Source organism: Charadrius vociferus, unplaced genomic scaffold, assembly GCF_000708025.1.
Source record: "Charadrius vociferus isolate BGI_N301 unplaced genomic scaffold, ASM70802v2 scaffold472, whole genome shotgun sequence".
NCBI classification, from domain to species: Eukaryota; Metazoa; Chordata; class Aves; order Charadriiformes; family Charadriidae; genus Charadrius; species Charadrius vociferus.
This window is the reverse complement of record NW_009647735.1, coordinates 149,284-168,295: the sequence shown is the minus strand read 5'-3', so window position 1 is coordinate 168,295 and position 19,012 is coordinate 149,284. Positions and strand designations below refer to the sequence as shown.

At 42.7% G+C, this 19,012-nt stretch overlaps 3 protein-coding genes across 3 annotated transcripts in view; 2 read left to right on the top strand and 1 right to left on the bottom strand.

Moving 5' to 3' along the window:
• LOC104283497 (fibronectin type-III domain-containing protein 3a-like) overlaps positions 1–11,175 on the top strand; it is a 30,047-nt gene extending 18,872 nt beyond the window's left edge. The window contains 14 exon segments of the mRNA XM_009881673.1: positions 1–131; positions 378–464; positions 788–926; positions 1,455–1,523; positions 1,771–1,889; positions 1,995–2,100; positions 2,722–2,897; positions 3,693–3,806; positions 4,314–4,463; positions 4,825–5,105; positions 5,707–5,919; positions 6,645–6,811; positions 7,829–7,950; positions 9,186–11,175. Coding sequence (XP_009879975.1) covers positions 1–131; positions 378–464; positions 788–926; positions 1,455–1,523; positions 1,771–1,889; positions 1,995–2,100; positions 2,722–2,897; positions 3,693–3,806; positions 4,314–4,463; positions 4,825–5,105; positions 5,707–5,919; positions 6,645–6,811; positions 7,829–7,950; positions 9,186–9,503 — 2,192 coding nt within the window. The 3' untranslated portion in view covers positions 9,504–11,175.
• Positions 11,176–12,633: 1,458 nt separating this feature from the next.
• On the bottom strand, positions 12,634–15,038 carry LOC104283564 (growth hormone secretagogue receptor type 1-like). The gene is made up of 3 exons (XM_009881764.1): positions 14,282–15,038; positions 12,854–13,120; positions 12,634–12,686 (listed from the first exon to the last, which is right to left on the bottom strand). Exons 1-3 carry the CDS (start codon positions 15,036–15,038, stop codon positions 12,634–12,636), a joined length of 1,077 nt encoding a protein of 358 aa, XP_009880066.1.
• TAF9B (TAF9B RNA polymerase II, TATA box binding protein (TBP)-associated factor, 31kDa) overlaps positions 15,037–19,012 on the top strand; it is a 7,991-nt gene continuing 4,015 nt past the window's right edge. Inside the window, exon 1 of the mRNA XM_009881763.1 lies at positions 15,037–15,103. Within this exon, the coding sequence (XP_009880065.1) occupies positions 15,037–15,103 (67 nt within the window). The remainder of the gene's footprint in view (positions 15,104–19,012) is intronic.

Genomic DNA, 19,012 nt, shown 5'->3' with positions numbered 1-19,012 from the left:
CACCAGCCCCATCGCCCCCTGTGCTCGTTGAAGCAGGAGTGACCTGGCTGTCAGTGAAGTGGAGCCCACCTCACGGGGTGTCTTCAGATGACTCTCTCACTTACAGTTTAGACATGGAAGAAGAAGGTTCTGTAAGTGCTGGGTTTTCTTAGATGTGTAAAGTTTGATATGCAGTAGTGCTTAAATGAAAAATTAACTCCGTATTTTACTTTTAAATAACATCTACAAAATACTGCAACAGTTGGCAAGTATTGCATGTATTCATGAAACAAAGATGAAGTTCAAGCTAAAAAAAAAACTTGAACAATCTGCTCTGGTTTACATTTTATCGTGGAAAATTAGTGACTGTGTGTGTTCTTATTTTCCCTTCTTTACAGGGTTACGGTTTCCAACCACAGTACAATGGAGATGAGCTCTCATGCACTTTAAGAAATCTTAGGAGGAGTACATCATATAAGTTCAGGGTTTGTACTATACTTTGTTTCTAATTCAGTTATGACTATATGCCTTTCTGGAGTTGTAGCATTTGCATAGGGCCAAGACACTTTCTGTGGAGACGGCAGAAAATTACCTGCAATAGTTGTGTTGTTATAATAGCTTTTGGTGGAATCATAACACAACTAAATTTTTTTTTGTACTAGCTAATTTTGTTTTCTCTTAAATTGTTGTCTTTTCTGGGTTTTTTGGGGGGCATTTTTTTTGCGTGGAAGACCTTTATATATCAGCGGGATATTACTTGTCACTAAATCAAGCATTTATTATATATTCCAATTCATTCCTGAAACAGCTCTTTGCCTACAACAGTGAAGGAAAAAGTAGTCCGAGTGAGGTGGTAGAACACAGCACCAATCCGGACAAACCTGGACCACCAAGTAAACCAATGGTAAAGGGCAAGATCCATTCGCACAGCGTGAAAGTTACGTGGGGTAGGTTACCCTTTGTTAACGCTGTATTTGAGTGCTGCTTAGGTATGTACAGTCACTCAGTAGTGCAGATTAAGAAACAGGGACTAACTCAGGCTAATTATTTGTCTCTGCAGATATTGTTATTGCAGGAGAAATATTCAGCATTACCAAAAAACTTTTTTTGGTTTGTACTGGGGCTGTGGTACAAAACTAATGTTTTTCATTATTCATTTTAGAGAAGCAGTCAATGCTATTGTAATAGCCTCTAGATTTACTGTGATGCTTAAATAATTTTCATACGTTCCTAAAAAAATTAGAGATGATACCTGAAATTGGCAGTATTTTCCTTCTTCATGGCGTAATCACCATTAATAATAGAAAAAAATCATTGTTCTGGAAAATATATTGTGAATATAAGTACGCTGTTTTCTGTTTCTGTTTTGAATTGAGTTTCTACTTGAGTATATGGTCTCTGAAAAAGCTGATAGCAAAATAATGCATTGTTTTTAAGTCTTCTATAATTTATTTTAAGATGTTGATTTCTTTCAGAACCACCCAAAGATAATGGAGGATCAGACATTTCTAAGTACTTTTTGGAAATCTCAGAAGCATCAGTTGGTAGGCAATCATCTTAAAGTACTAATTCAGCTTGTGCTAATTCAGTGTACCGATTCACTCCTCATTACTCTAGCAATTACTGTTCAGATTTCACATGTGTATTTTGTGTTGTACATGTTCTTTGCATAATTAATCATTCAAATTGGATTCTGTGGCTTGATTAGCTCTTAATAATTGTGTGAGAGAATTTTCAAGGTTCATTTTTGCATAAGTTTTGTAGTGTAAAGTATTTTCTCTTTTTCCTCAGGAAGTAAATGGGACACCATATATAGTGGTTCCCAGAGAGAACACGTATGTGATCATCTGAAGCCTGGCACTTCTTACAGAATGAGAGTTTATTGTGTCAGTAAAGGTGGTGAAAGCCAGGTGAGAAAAATAAGAGTAAAGTTGCTGCTGAAAACCATTTCCATTTATGTTTTAGTGAAACGTTGCTTTGTGTTTGCACTCTAAAATAATATGTATTATTGCTAGGCTTCTGATGTTATGACTGTTACAACATCAGCTGTTCCTCCTGGACCGTGTCATGCTCCATGCCTGGCAGGCAAAGCTAAGCCCAAGGAAATCACTTTACAGTGGGGTAAGCTCCAGTATTTCTGAGCAAAATATTTTTCTGATGTTAAATGTCAGAATACAAATGAAAAATCTGTAGAACTTTTCAGGGATGTAGTCCATGTCCTTCGTTTTGGTTTTGGTTTTTTGGGGTTTTTTTTGGGGTTTTTTTTTGTTTTTTTTTAAGAACAAAGCTTGCTAGCCACCTCTGATTTGGTGATGCATGCATGTTCAGACTTTAGCAGACATAGATGTCTTACAGTGAGGAAGCTTGCTGACTGACACATTGTTACTGACACGTGGTTGGCAATTTGAAAATCAACCCCCCTCCTCTTATTTTTATCTCAGTAAAGGAGATAATAAAAAAGCAATGAAGATACAATTTTATTTTTTTTTTAAGGAAATATGTGAAAAACATCTGAAAAAAACCTGATGAAGGCCATCTTAAACTAATCTATCGGGGGGGCAGGGGGGAGGTAGGAGCAAGCTTCATAAAGAGTTTCTGCTCAGATATATGTTAAAAGCCTGCACTCTAACTTTAGAATTCATCTGATTCAACTTTTAGCTTGAATCAGGCTAATTAAAAACTATTTAAAAGAAAGTGTTTTGTGAAATTAATAAGGAAAAAAATTCTTGTTTTATTCCATAGGTCCACCATCTGTAGATGGAGGTTCCGACATTACGGAATACATTATAGAGATGGCAAACTCTGAACAAGATGAACGCAGACAAGTGTATCAGGGTCCAGCATCTGAATACGTAGTAAACAATCTACTTCCAGGGAGAACATACTGCTTCTGGATACGAGCAGGAAATAAAGTTGGGGTAAACCACTATGCTAACAAGATCAATAATGGAAAAAGTAATGATACTATTGTCTTTCATCCTGGTAATACACTGCAGCTTCTATGTTCTGTCATAGTTCTGTTGAAGGAGCAAAATTTCTCACAGCGTAAAAAAATGATTTAAGGAAGATTCAATAAATTAGGCCTGAAGGAAGGATTGAATGTCCCTGACTAAGGGGATGTTCACTGTGTTTCTGTTGTTTACTGGATTACCGTCAGTACCTAAGGTAACTAGTCCCAAGTTAGTGCTAGACATTCTATTACTACTACTTTTAGTCATTTGTTTGACTGCAGTGTAAGTCCTCCATTTGTGGCCGTGAATAGCCACTTAAAGTTTGTGCCTTAAGAAATTGCCTTACGTTTTCCAGTTAGCATGGACTTTGCAGATTGGTGGTGTGGGAATAGTATTGTGTAGAGAGGGGTGTGTTCAAATAATGCCAGGTTTGAAAAAGGTTGGGATAAATGTTGGTTGCATAAAAGTCTTTCTGAAACAGTACCCAGCTGCTTCTGGAAACCAGATCCTGACTACAGGGGAAGGAGGAGTTACACAACCATAGCAGTGGGAGGATTGCTGATATCCTGTAGGCACAGGGCCAGTTTACAAAGTAAACTACCTGAAAGGAATTTTAAACGGAACTGTGAAACTAAGCACTGAACTCTTCTATTTATTTCTCTATCAAGTTAAAAATAATTTGTTTTCTTCAGCTCATACACTTGCACATCAGTTTTTGCCCTGCTGCTGTTGCTGTATTCATGCATTTGTATTTTCTTGCAGTTTGGCCCTCACTCTGACAAAGCAGAGATCTCTACTGCTCCAGGACCCCCTGATCAATGTTGCAAACCCCTGATAACATGTAAAAGTGCAACTTGTGCTGTAGTTTCATGGGAGGTAGGTTTTAATGATACTCAGTAAAACACAAATTAATATTTGGCTTTAAGAATTGTAGTGACACTTGTATGATACACGGAAATGGAAGAAACAGCAAATGTAGAGGTGGGATGTTTTAAGCACATCTTATGATAGAGGGGTACATTGGTTTTGTAAATTTTGCCAGCTATGAATTTCCATCTTAACTGAATAAACTGGGTGACATTTAATCCTCCTCATGGTATGGTAACTAGTATATAATACATTTAATTCATCCAAGTGGTAAGAGATTGTGTCACTCAAAATTCTGGTCTGAAGCGCGGTGGTGTTATAGCCATGTGTCTAGATGGAAACCTGTTAACAAGCTGAACTTAAAAATCATGCCCTCGGCTCTGGTGGGAAAAACCTCAGGTTTCTACCCCAGCACTTCTGTTCCAGTGTCTCTGTTCAGTGTAACGAGAGATCCCACTCGTATGGTGAATGTGTGTATGTGCCATAGCTGAAGGAAAATTTCTCTCTTAAACCCAGAGTCCTGTGTGCAATGGTGCAGAAATCAGTGAATACAGACTGGACTGGGGACAGGTGGAAGGATCGATGCATATCATTTACACTGGCCCTTGCCAGAGCTATGAAGTAAAAGGTCTCACACCTGCAACCACATATTATTGCAGAGTACAGGTATGAAAAGCTTCTTGTTATGTGTTACTAAGCAAATGAACAAATACATAGAGTTTGAAGAAAGACTTCAGCTGGAGATGAAGAAAATTATATAGTTGCCTACTAATGTACTATAGAAGGTAATAGGTAAAAATACTTTCCCTTCTCCCCCAGTCCCTCATTACTACATGTATCTAGAAAAGAGGTTTAGATCTAGTGATGTATTAATTACCAGACATTTTGCCGTATTTACATTTTATTTGGGAGATTTTCCATTCTCTTCCAAATTGCTTTTGATAACATGCAAAAGGAAGCATGATAGATGTGACTATCCGGTTAGAAAAATGTAGATTCAGTAAACAATACATGTTCTCTCTTGCAGGCTGTGAATGTCGCTGGAGTTGGGTTGTTTGGCGAGACTGGTGTGGTGACAACCCCTGCGTCAGTGCCTGCAGCAGTGTCAGTACTGCATTTACTTGAAGAAGATCAAATGGAAACGTCTCTTCCTTTATCAACGTGCCTTGCAATTCAGTGGGAAGAACCATGTTGTCATGGGGCAGAGATCACTGGGTATAATATAGAATATGGAGAGAAACAGCTTGTAACTATTGGAAGAAATACAAGCCATGTTCTTGAGAATCTGCTGCCTGACACTCTGTACAGGTAATAATCATTTTATTCTGAAACCACATTTGTAGGATTTTCAATCAGTAGCTTTGACGGTAGTGTTTTAAAATTTTAGAGCAATTTTTTATTCAGCTTACAGACTGTTTTGCCTGGTTAACATGCTGTCTCACAGCCAAGGCTTTATAATAAGTTTTCTGGGTTTAGAATTTTTTTATTTGGAAGGAATGCGTGTAATCAACATCTTGCCAAAAGAGGATGAAAGTACAGATAAGAGCAGAATAGTTGTTCCTGTGTTGCATGCTTAGGCTTGGTTTAAGCTTAGTTCAGACTGTGGATCTCCAGTGTCAGGGGGAGGCAAACAGTTCAGGTTAACGTGGAGGACCGGGGCCCTTGTTCACTGAACAGAATAAACCTGAACAATACTGAGAAACACTGAAGCTTCATTATGCTGAAAACAATGTAATTATGTTGACTTGTTTTGAAGTAGATCATTTTTATGGTTAATTTCTAACTGCATGTTAATTGCTTTATTGTTTGTGGTTATATTCTTCACAAATTTTAACTCTTGCTTTATTACCTAGCATTTTTTCAGGAACTCAGTAAATTAACCATCCAGCTGCTCTTCTCATGTTTCTAGAATTAGAATACAGGCCATAAACAGCTTTGGAGTTGGTCCTTTCAGTCATTCCATTAAAGCCAAAACGAAACCACTACCTCCTGACCCTCCTCACCTTGAATGTGTGGTCTTCAGTTACCAGAGCCTTAAACTTAAATGGGGTGAAGGTCCTAGCAGAGCTTTAATTACCAACCCTACACAATTCAACTTGCAGATGGAGGACAGGTTTGGCAGGTAAGATAATCAGAACATTACAGATGTTGTTGCTTTACAAATTTGTATCAAGTTTTTAAGACGTTTTATGTATTCTCACTTCTGTTTGCATGAGTAAGTCATTTGGGCATCCCAAAGTTTCCCGCTTAGTTTGCATTTTTGTATCACATCTTTCAATCAGAAATGCTGTTAATAGCTGTTGCACTAGTATTAACTTGTAAACAGTAAATGCTATTTACTATGTAAATAGTAATATCTTACCATCTTCCTATGTTGCCCCCCCCCTTTTTTTTTTTTTTTTGGAAATTCTAAAATGAAGTTCAGTTTGCATATAAGAAACGTGAGGTTGACGGCTGTTCTTTAACTTGAAATTGCAACTCGCCTAGTATATACGAGGGTTATTCCCTTGATTCAAATCAAGAGTTTGGTCATGTAGTTTCAGTGGTAGCCTGTGTATGGGTGTAGCTTAGTGCCTAGCCAGGTTGAATGAGTGCTTTGTGAATGTGAATTAAGACTTCCACCAGTATGAATGGTGTGTGTTGCTGATTTAATGCACATCATGAACTGTTGATGACAGTAACAGAGTTCAAACTGCCTAACATTCATTGTGCATGGATGTAGAAAGCTGGGGTACTCAGAATGTATTGTTACGTTAGATATGAAAGTGTTCCACTTACGATATTGACATACAAATCTGTGATTACGGAATAGTTCTAATTTGTATGTATTCTGTGTTTTTCTTCCAGGTTTGTTACTGTTTATAATGGTCCTTGTCATACATACAAGGTACAGCGGCTCAGTGAATCCACTACGTACTATTTTAAAATCCAGGCATATAATGATGCTGGAGAGGGAGAATTTTCTGAAGTTTACGCTTTTACTACAACTAAGTCTCCACCTGCATCTCTTAAAGGTGAGCTTACCCTACGCTACAAACTTCTGCAAGCCATTTACATACTGGGTGAAATGCTAAAACCTGACTCTTCCTAGCCAGGCATCTTTCCAGGGCCTTTGCGGAACAGAGAACACAAATTAGCTGTGATGGGCTTTATCTGGGTATAAGAAGGGCTCTACTGATGTAGGACCGGTGTGAGGTCATCTCCTACGCTGTAGCTCTTCCACCCCTGACAGTGAGGATTTCTTCTTCCCTTTTTCAACTGGAAGGTCATTTTACAGGTTTATCTATCATTTAATATAAGTTACAACAGCATATAGGCAAATGAGAACACAATTCCTCTGATCTTCACTTTCTAATATGAATATTAAAGATGACTATTAGAGAAAGTCGTTTTGAAGATCAGAATGGTAATTACCTGCAGGAAAATTAGTTGACTCAGTTGTGTTTATAACATGTAATGTCAGCTCTGGAGATACCCAGACATAAATTCTGTTTTCTCTAGTGATTTGAAAGTGCTTGCTCATCCGGACAAGCATTAAACATCAGAAGTGCATCTTGTCAGCTTAAAAAGAAAGACAAGTATAACCTACAAATATTACAATGATCATTTTTTTAAGTTTGTCATGTAATATAGCAAAGAAAAAGAAAGTAAAGTGAAACAAATCTTAATTGCTTAAAATTATTGGAATGACTGTTACCTGTAAGAACAACAGTTACCTCTACTGTGTTAACAAATATATTGGAAAAAACCTTCAGCTTTCAGATTTACACTGCCCAGTCACTTGCATTAGAACTGAAATATTTTAAATGGAAAACATACAAAAGTGAAGCATACTTCAAGACAGAGTGAGAAAATTTCCTTGTTGTCACTGAAACCAGTGCAAATTTGCTACATTAACTGTGAAAATGAGTCACAGTAATAATTGGTGATTTTTGACCTTTTCTTCTGATTGAAAATACAAGAACACTTGTGGAAACCATTGTTCTCTTTTTTTTTTTTTTTTTTAATGCCAACAAATCACTTTTTTCTAGCACCCAAAGCAAATCAGCTGGAAGAAAACACTTACGAAATCACATGGGAACCTTTACAGCCGATGAAAGGAGATTCCATTGTTTACATCCTTCAGCTTGCTGCTGGGAGAGAGTTCGATCAGGTACCTTCTACTTAACATAATGAACTTCAGGGTTTTTTTACTTTGAAAAATTATTGGGAAAAAAGATGTCTATATTTGAAGGTTGGAATTCTTTTTGGTGATGCTAGTGGCAGCGATACTTTTCATTTCAGCAAGGGACTCATTTTACCATCCCTGACTCCCAAGGTGCTTCATTCTAGGTCTCAGTCAGTTCCTCTGAATGAGGCTTTAAGTTTGTGATGGGTGAGGACAGCTTCCAGTATAGGGTCCTGCCATTCTGCCTCTTCACAGCGTCAAAGGTTGTCCCGGATTAAGGGTCATAAAGATTCATTTCCCTGTTGACCCTTTGCTTGTACTGTAAAAGCAAATGACTGTGAAGGTGGGCTTGAGAGTTATTGGGAGAATTGGTTGTCTAGAAGAAGGTTAATGCTGGTTTGTCCTGTTCTCCCAGCACTTCCCTTGGCTCTTTTGATTCACAGAATCATAGAATCGTTTTGGTTGGAAGAGACCTTTAAGATCATCAAGTCCAACCATTAACTTAACACTGCCAAGCTACCATTAAACCATGTCCCTCAGCGCTACATCTGCACACCTTTTCAATACCTCCAGGGATGGTGACTCAACCACTTCCCTGGGCAGCCCGTTCCAGTGCTTGATAACGCTGTCAGTGAAGAAATTTTTCCTAATATCCAATCTAAACCTCCCCAGGCACAACTTGAGGCCGTTTCCTCTTGTCCTATTGCCTGTTACCTGGGAGAAGAGATGGACCTCCCCCACACTACAGCCTTCTTTCATGTAGTTGTAGAGAGCGATAAGGTCTCCCCTCAGCCTCCTTTCTCCAGGCTAAACAGCCCCAGTTCCCTCAGACGCTCCTCGTAAGACTTCTGCTCTCTTAAATCTTACGGTCTGTGGCATTGATGCCTTTGTTAGTCATAGACAGCATTTGCCCCACATCTGTGGGGGATCTATATGGAACAACAGTCATGCAGAACAATTTTTTTTTTTTAATGTTTTTTTCCTGAGCTTCACACTCCAGGTCTGTCAGTGTGGGGCGTAGCAGGAAGCTTTGGATTATCCACAAGAAAGTTAATAATTCGTCAGAAATAAAAGCTGATATTCTATTAAGTAGGTTTGAAGAGAACAACTTCAGGCAGTGTCCAGCACTGCATGTGCTCGTAAAGCAGAATGGAAAGTATCATATACTGTTTCGAAGACGAACCCCGCGTAAAGTGGTTCTCTCTTCTCCTGCTGACTAGGTATACAAGGGACCAGAGACTTCCTTCCGTCTCACAAGCTTGCAGACAAACTGTGAATATCGGATCAGAGTCTGTGCTGGCCGTCAGTCCCAAGACGCGACTGGATCACAGGAACTGTATGGACCTTACAGTCCCAGTACAGTGTTCTCATCTCAGAAACAAGAGCTGGTTCCACCATGTGCTGATTTGACGACGGAGTTGGCAGAGACTAAGAAGACGTTACGTGAAGAGCGCTTCATTGCTATTGTTCTTCTCTGCGGATTTGCAGTGGTTGCTATTTTATTTGCCGTTGTTATTCAGTACTTTGTAATCAAGTAGACAAGAGCCTCTTCAGTACTCAGCTTTTTGTACAAAAGCTATTTCGGGTATTTATGGTTAGTTCTAATTAAAGTCCTAGCTGGAAACGTATAGTTACGTGCGTTTCCAGTGTTGCTGCTGGCTAACAGTGAGGCTGGGTTGGCAGATCCTCTCCAAATACTGAACACAGATTTCTTGTAGAAAGGGTAATCCTGGGTCCTCTGTAATCAGGGTTAGCTGTTAATAAAACGGCAAAAAACTGCCTTATTGTGCACACTGGTGTGTGTGCACACTCTTCCTCTCGTCAAATTCAAAGCGGGGCCCTTTGGCCAGTTAGAGAGAGAAGATAGAACAAGTCCTTTCCAAGTACATCTAGAGCAGTGGTAGTCGATCCGCAATGTTTAATCAGGTATCGTTGTAGTTTGGTATACATGAAATACAGCAGCACAAATGCTTAAGCTTAGAGCAGTACTGTATTGCAAAACATTACTAGAGCATACCACATTTAATATACTGTAGAAGGAAAGCAGAATATTGACTTTGACTTAGTGATATTGCTACTTTACAGTTATTTTAATATTTCGGATTCAGTAATAATCATTTCAAGTGTTAAAGTAGAGGGTGCCGGCATTTTTAGAATTTTAATCAAAATGCTAGACAAATGTTAGCAGGACGTAATGTGCATACAGCGATGGCGTTCGTATGTAACGTTGCAGAAAAGGCCCCTTTTGTATTGTACATTTCTGAATGAAATGCTTTCTGCTGTTGGTGAGCAGCTGTTGGCCCAATCCACATTTCACTCTCAGTGCCTGAGAGAAAAGTAATTTCCTGTGCTTCTGATTAAATCTTTGCAGTGTTTTCAGAAAAGCACAGGTATTGTCTTTAAGGAGAAAGAGTGCATTTATGATAAATGTTACACTATTTGGCTCAAACTGAGCAAATGTTTTTGTACTATTATTAACCTAAAAATAAAAAGTTCAAACTGCTTTTGGATGCCCTTCTAACTTAATCTGAATTATCAAATTGTACATGAAAGAACTCTTTTTAGATAACATTTATACAATGTTTTAAATAACTTGCTATCCCAGTGGTAGCAGCTTCACATTCCATTGTTTTCTAGATGGGAATGTTCAGCCTGCTATGAACTTTTCTGAAACTCGTCCTGTTTGTCTGGGGGGTATTTTTTGTGGACACTGTGCACTACATATGACTGTTCTTGTTAAATCTGCTTGCGAATACCTACAGATGAGCCTGACAGCTATCTTCTTTATATCAAATATTTTGAAAGCTGGAACTCACAAGTTTCAAACATGTTTCAGAATGGGTCTTCCCAATAGCATTTGGAATATGCCATAGAAAGGTAGATTTAGCATATTTTGCAAAGACTACGGCTACACTTTATATACATCAGAGCAATGCACTTGTATGTGGAATGTTGGATGTGATAGTGCTACAGGCTAAGTATTTCCAGTAATTAATCACTTTAAGGGTCTTTCTCCTATGGCAGTTGATGAATAATGTTGCGTTATAGTTTGAGGCATTGTGTTGTATTTCAGATGTGGAAAACCTAAATTATGACATAGTATCGCTTAATACTCTTAAAAGTAGATTTATGGTGCAATCTGAAATTAATCTTTTCAAAATGTACTCTTCATTTTGTACTCTATTTATTTTGATTAAAAGTCCTGGAAAATGTATGTTTGAATGTATTGTTCTACTTGTAGCAGAACTTTAAGTTAATCATTTATTATTATATCATAGAAATCTCTCCCTCCAGTGTTGGAAAGAGTTTTATACAGATATTAGGCTTTAGTTTGCAGAAGAGTTTACAATCTGTCTTCATTTCTCTTCATAGTCTACTTTTAGCAAATAAGACTGCCTTCAGCAAATCTCTATTGCCAAAGGGTTATTTCTTTAACTCTTAGAACAAAGTGTGTAGAGGTTTATTTGGCAATAATATTTCTGATAATTTTAAAAGATAAATTAGGATTGCAGAGTAAATACTAACAAGTCATGACTCCTAAAAAGTGAAAGAAAGTTCTTTTGTAATCACCGCAAAATAGTCAAGTTTCCAGAAATTATCCATTAAAGCCTTCCGCAATACAGATTTTACATCAGCTGTTATCCATTCCAGAACAATATACCCTTGTGGCATTAATGTATTAGGTATCTTCAGTTTTCTTGTATTGTAATGTTGAGGTATCTCAAACTTATGTTAAAGCCGCCATGCATTGTATTACTAAATTGTAACTATCAAATAGATAATATATTTAATACAGCCAATAAATAATACAAATGTATTCAAATTTGACTCCAGAGTTGCGTGTGGTTTTGTGGATTTTAATCTTACTCAGGAGCAGCCATTGTGTAGTATGTAATTTAAGGGGAAGAAACATGTTTAGCATTGTTACTACATGTCATTAAGAGCTTTCTTAATCTTTCTGGAAGAAAAGTTATTTGTGGGGAACCTTTGTGCAACACTGTCCCCTTCTTTTCCAAGAGCTGCGTCAGTCAGGGGACCCTTTTACCTGAGGTCTTGGGGCAGCCCATGAACTAGTGTTCTGAACTTGGTGTTTGCCTGTTTTACAGACAAGGGAGATGGGCAAATGCCTTCTGCTCTTGCTTCGCTCCCCAGTGATTGCCCACACGTCTAATTTGGTGCGTTCAGATGGGCTCTAAAGCCAAGGATGATTTCTCACCATAGAGCTTAGCAGAGATGGCATCTGACTTTGTGGCATGCTGGGTATAGTTTGAATAAAGAACAAGATAAAAGACTGAAAATGAGGGAAGCAACTCAAGAGACCTGAGGGGGCGAGAAATAAATCAGTCTGTAGGAAGAAGGTAATGTGTTCATAGTCCTGCTAAACGAGTAATTTCTTATCACTTTCAAGTACCTTGCAGATTGTATTTCTTATGCTTATTTGCTGAGAGCAAACAGCTGTCCTGGCTCTAGTCTCCACGTTCTCCCTCTCTTGGCTTCTGTGGGAAGAAAGTAACTTGAATTATGTTTCACAGGTCTGTGATTACCAAGATGTCTGGTCCTCAAAAACAGAGGCAAATCCCTTCACAGGAGCTTTGTGGACAGTTAAGCCTGATAACGTGGCTGGTAAGCTCAGTGAAGAGAAGAGCCCAGCCTCCCATGTGCCTGCCCCTATGTGCAGGAATAACGTGAATCGACTCCAGCCTTCCTGAAATGTTCCAAACCTATCTCAGGAACACATAGAAGTCAAAAAGACAGCCTTAAACCTTGTTCCAGTCCCCATGTGCACCACCTACCTGTGTTTTAACCCACAACACCGCTGGCAAAAAGCTTGGGTTGCAAGAATTAAGTCAGTGCTGAACACTTGTCACAAAAGAACCGAGTTCTGTACCTTCAAAAGAAACCTTTTCACTCCTGGTCAGGCTCCTGCAGCGCCGAGTTTGCTCGTGGTGCAGGATTTTGCTCATTGCTTTCCTGTATTTGTGTGACATGACATTGTAAAGTATGGGGTTTATAGAAGCCCCGAGGTAGAAGAGAAGCATGGCGATGAGGTTGAAGTACTGTGTGAGGTCATACAGGATGATTTCACTCTGGGCGAAGAGGATTCGGCCGACGTGGAATGGGAGCCAACACAGCACAAAGGCCAAGACTACGACAGCTAAAGAGGAAGAGAGCACACTTCAGTCATCTTGAGCAGAGTTTATTCTGCCTCTTTAAACTATTTAAGGATTTGACATGAGGTTGCTAAGTTCAACCCAGCAAAGAGGAGACCTCCTGCCTTGCCCAGCTGCTTTTGTGCTGTGGTTACCAGTAATCTCAACCAACAAGGACTTATGGTTGCACACAAAATTAATTGTCTGCAATTAAAATAGGGCTCTCTACACCCACGTTGTCCAGTGGAGACAAGTGAATCAAATCTGCTGGGGGCAAAGCAGCCTGTACTTACATTGAGGACTACTGCCCACTCTTGGCCTGAAAATCTCGGTGGCCGTTGGCATCCTGTGACAGGTATGGGAGGAGAAAGAGTAGGGACAGGGGAGGTGGGGGCCCCCTCCGGGCAGTGGAGGGGGCAAAATGGGAGCAAACTGGACAAGGAGGCACTGAGGAAGAGGATGGGAAGTAGAGCACGCAATAAGCAAATAAAACCTGTCAGGAAGCAACCTGTGGATAGCTGCAGGATGTTTTACTGAAGGTATCTCCAGTCATGGGTGCTGATGCTTCCCTGGGGACAAGGATCTGGGAGGTGTGTGTCTTGAGAGGGAGTGGTTGGAGGGATGGGGAGGAGGAGACGAGACCCAAACTCTCCTGGTTTCAGTGTCTGCACCAAGACACAGGTACCAGGACAAAGGTCACGTTCAACTAAGCCCAGACAGGTCGGTTGTTGCCATCCTGGACAAAGCCATCATCACTAAACTTGAGAAATTTTGCAAGAGAAATAGCTTTAAAACCTTTCCTTGCCACAGCAGGGGAACTGCCTGGTCTGGTTTTAAGTCACAGAATTTTCCAATTTCTTTAATTTAATCCCACAAGGTCAGAGATAGTGGGGGGACATGAGGAATGGGATCTCAAAAGAACCAAAAGCTGATCTGCTTCCCTGCTGTGCGGTGACATCCCCAGCCTGAATACCGTGCAGACAGGGACACCCCTTCTCAACAGAAAGAGCCAGGAAGAAAAACTAAGTGTAAATCCATTGATTTTAAATCTGTGTAACTCTTGTGTGTTTTGTCCCTCCTCTCCATTACCTCCCGCGTCGCTGTACACCCCGTGGGAGTGATTAAAAATGACAGATCTTCAGATTTGGTTTCTAAACCACTCTTACCCAGCATTTTGACAGTCTGCATGTGTGACCTTTTCCTGCCCACAGCCTGGCAGCCCGGCAGCTGCTGCCCGCTCCGCCGGAGCCTTCTGCAGATGAGTCCATACAGCAGAGTCAAGCAGAGCATCGGCAGGAAGAAATAAATAGTGGAGACCCAGGTCATCGTCTCAAGCAGCCCTGTGCGTGCCACACGCTCAATGGACCTGCACTCCCAGCTCTCCTGGGGCAGGCTGCCGTTGGGGTGTTCCACCCCAAAGAGGAAGAGGATGGGGCCAGCGGTCAGGAGGGAGCAGCCCCACAGCGCCAGGATGACCCATTTCACCCGGTACTTGGTGATGGTGGCTTTGGCTTTCAGGGGAAAGCAGATGGCGAAGTATCTCTCCACGCTCACTGTCGTGATGTGCAGGATGGTGCAGTATGTGCACGTTTCGCTCAGGTAAATGAAGAACTTGCAGAGAAAATCCCCAAATATGTAGGGCTTGTACTTCCAAAGGCGGTAGAGATCTGAAGGCAGGCCAAGGAAAATCAGCGTGTCTGACAGTGCCATGCTGGACAGGTACATGTTCACAGTCGTCTTCATCTCCTGTGAGCGTCTGAAAATTACTATTGTTATCAAATTCCCAGACACTCCCAAGAAAAACAGGATGATGGAAATTATAGTCACGGGCACCAAAATATGGACATCAAACAAAGAAAAAGACTGATCTTCAGAGGAGTCCGTGTCATTTCTGAAATAGCTGTGATTCGAGATGGAGCCCATGTCAGGTTTCAAATCCAAGGGCAGGGCTGGCTTCATCTTCCCCTTTGACAGAAACCTGAGTCACAGTAAGAGAGGCATGTTTCAAAGCAACTGTCCAAGAACCAATTATCTGCACAACAATTCTTATGTGATCAGTTAAAAAATCAAAATTGTGTTCACAACCATTTAGCTGATGAAGATAAATACCCAAGAGCTGATTAGTCCATTTTATGAGAAGAGAAGAAATACTAGATTCACACATCCAGCATTTGCCAGATGCAACTTTTTAAAAACAATATTGACCATTATAAAACAATATTTACCATGCCGATATTTACCCTTAGCTTTGCAGTGTTTGGAAAAGGGCCATTTTTTACATTTCCTTTCACGTCCTGTGAATCCCACTAAGTGCATAGAGCCGGGTCGGGCAGCGGGGCTCCAGATCAATCGCGGAGGAGCTGCAAGGGGAGCCTGTCCCCCCAACAGGAGCTGGACGGGAACAGCCTCTTGGACGAGCTCAGTGGTTTGCCATATCCTTCCAGCACTTGTGAGTGCCACAACTGGAAATCTTTATGCTGAGAAGTTTCCTCGAGGCTCTGCTGAGGAGCAAGGAGGCTCACAGGCAGTCACCGCGGCTGGCAGACATGGGATGCTTCACCTGCAGGATGGCTTTCCTGCCGCCAGTGATGACGATGCTGTTTGTGCCAGGAGGTCCCCGGGGTGCAGGAGTTCCCCAGCACAATTTCTGAGGAAATCAGCTGGGGCCGCTTGACTATTTGCGGCTGTTTCCCGTGCTGCCCATTCTGCAGTCATTCACCTTTCTCCCTCCACCTACACACCGCTAATGATGCTGCACTAAATACGCACCCCCACTCCGCTTTTCTCCTTACCTTGCAAAAAGTGGCTGCAGTTACCAGGTAGGGTAGAACAGTTCTTTGATACTGGAAATTTAATTAGCCCATTTGGGCCAGTTACATAATTTTCCATCGTTCTGTGTTTACTTAGGGCCTTTCCCACTTGAGCTCCTCCCCAGCATATGCCGCCAAGTGAGAAATTTCTACTGACAGTGCTTTAATGACATTATTAAGATAGGATGGGAAAGCCTTTATTTGAACATCAGTCTTCAAAATGAGACAGTCTGACACTTAGCCCTGATTTACTTTCCACTTCAGAAAAGATCAAAGATGACGAGCTGGAAAGCACGGGGGAGGCGAGGGGAAAAGGGGCCAGCGCGAGGGAAGGCTCTGGGAAGCTGGAGGTTAACTGCATACAGCCGGAGAGAGCAAGGACACTCGGCACTGGAGAGGCTGCATACACCGCTCAGCTCAAGAGCAGGATGTGTCCAGCCACCGTCCTCGGAAATTCCTCCATAACGCGGGAACCGGGGTGCTGGCAGAATTGAGCAGGGTACTTGGTACAAAATAAACCTCCTCCGTTCTCCTCAGAGCTCTGCTCTCTGCAGGTTTTCTTGTCTCAAGGACTATTCAAAAGCCAGCATTTTGTAGAGCCAAATAGTGTGGGATTTGGGCTCAAAAGGTCAGTGCTGAACACAGTCACTGCATTGTGTTGACAGAGCCTTGGTTCTAACGTCAGGGAGATTTCTGCTGCCATTTCCAAGAGGTGGAAGCGCTGGCTGTGGGGTTTTTTTTCCAAGAGATTTACGCACTTGAACACCTCAAAAAAAAACCCAACCCAGCAGTCTGTGTGCAAAGACTTGACTTTGCTGCACCTTAAACACCTCTACAAAACCCATCCAGGAAGAAATTCCCAATGCTTAACTCCGCATTGGCAATTTAAATGATGCACCCCGAGCAGAGCTAAGCCCCGGGCAGCACATACTCGCAGGGGCTGAACAGCCTGCAGCTGCCGTCCCTATTTCTTCAAGCAGATCGCTCCCAGCTGGGAGACAGTTGCCTTTGATGAACATCCCCGGTTTGGCGGAGGCAGACAGAGGAGTCAGTGCGCAGCCTGGCCATGCCGTGACCCAGTTTCCTGTTTTCCAGTGCTGAAAGAAACCCCAGTGTCTGGGCAGAGATGAAGAGCGACTGCTCTTTCATTCGGGTGGTGCGCAGTGCCCACAGCCCGCTGAACGCAGGCATTCCCAGCACCGCCGTGCCCCAGAGGACTGGCGATGGGGAGGAAGCTTTCACAGCCAGGCAGAGCTGCTGCGGCTCAGCTGTCCACACCGAAGGCATTTGTGGCTTTGGGGACAAATATCTCCCCTGTGGAAACTGGCTCTCCATGTCTTTCCCTCGCCGCCAGTTTCCAGGCAAAAATGCTGCAATGGCCACAGCTCTTGCTCGTGCTGCTCAGCCTGGAGAGTCACCTCTGCGCAGCAGGGTTGGTGGGGAAGGTGGTCACAGCACAGACAGGAGATCTGGGGGGGCAGAAGGCTCTTTGCCTGCTCCTGGGGGTAAACCCAGGGCCCTTAGGTAGTACAAAGTATCCTTCTTTTTGACAGCATCAGGAATAAACAGCAGTGACAGCAGATGGCCCGGTGATGCCAAGTTTCAGCCTGATCCGCAGCCTGCATCCCGTCCAAGGTGGAAGCGCTCCCCTCCCCCTCTTCCCTAAAACAAGGGGAAAAAAGTGGGTTTTGTTTGTTGTCTAAGGTCAGTGTCTGGAATTCATCCTCCGTTCCCTCCTCGCAGGATGTTTTTGTGTAATACACTCTGACTCATGAAAGTCAAATGACTTGGACTACAACGCTACAGTGCTTCCAGCCAAAGAGCCTCAGCAGAGGCATTCCGGCTGCCTGCACCTCCACCACCGGCACATGCTGGATGCGGGTTTTCCAGCTCCTCCAGCCGCAGCCGCAGGGCTGCCTCTGCCCCCTGCCAGGCACCCCCATCGCCGGCAAAACCGCGGCGTGGGGGGTCAGCTGCCATCTCAGTACAGATATACAGGCTCCAAGGCAGGTTTGAACGTTGCATTTACATCTAGGTAGGTTGAGCGTACGGTTTCCAGGTGCTTAACATCATCCTTGGTATAGATGAGAAGCAGAGAGTCTTGCTGCTGCTGGAATGTTTTGCAACGTGTTGCAGGCATGAATCAGAGGGATCACAAGTTAACGGCTGTTTATTTCTTCTTGGTCTCAAAGGCACTTGGCTTCTCTTCCCCCTTACATCAGCTGGTCTAGTGCGGATACTGCCTCTTCCTCCAGATCTTGCTTCGTTTGGACCGTCACAGTTAATGACAACACTATTGCAACTTCTTCTGGTATGCTGCTAATCCCCGCTTGACAAAATCACAAGGAAACAATTTTTTTGTTGTTCTGTTTTGCCTCAGAAAGTAAGAGAGAAACTTTTGAGAAGACTTGCATGGAATCTACGTAGAGAACCTTCGGCTGCTAGGACAACAAGCTTACAAAGTCCTGCCGCCAATACTGACATTTTTCTTTAATCTGGGGAATGCTGACAATTTAAAAAGCGGCCGCCAAAGCCGTTAATGAAGTAACATGCCCCTCCGTTTCATCACTAGACAAATGGCCGGCGTTGGACTGTTCTGCAGCATGGGGGGCGTGGACAATTCCCTGATCCCAGGAGACCTGATCTGTGCCCTCGTGTATCGCTTTGGCTCCACAAATGCTTTTATTAGAAAGAATTTATGCATCACAGAAAGGGATTTTTTAAAAGTAAAAAGCGGGATAAAAGCCCTGCCTAACCCAATACCGGTCTGTGCTGGGGAGGGAGTTGAGGGGCCTTTGCCTCCTCATCCCACCGCGGCACTGGCTGAAGCCCCCGTTTGCGCCGTGGCTGTTCGAGGCCTCGAGGGTTTGTTTGCTTTGGCCCAGACAGGAGGAACGGCGACCCCCGCACCGGACGCGCCGCTGCCCGACATAGCTTCTCCCTGCGCCCGCCCCGGGCCCGGCCCCGGCCCCGGCCCCGGCCCCGGCCCCGGCCCCGGGACGCGCACACCCGCACGGCCGCTCCCGCCTCTGCCCTCCCGCCGGGCAGCGGGGACATTTTGTTGGGGTGGGGGGGGCAGCCGGGACC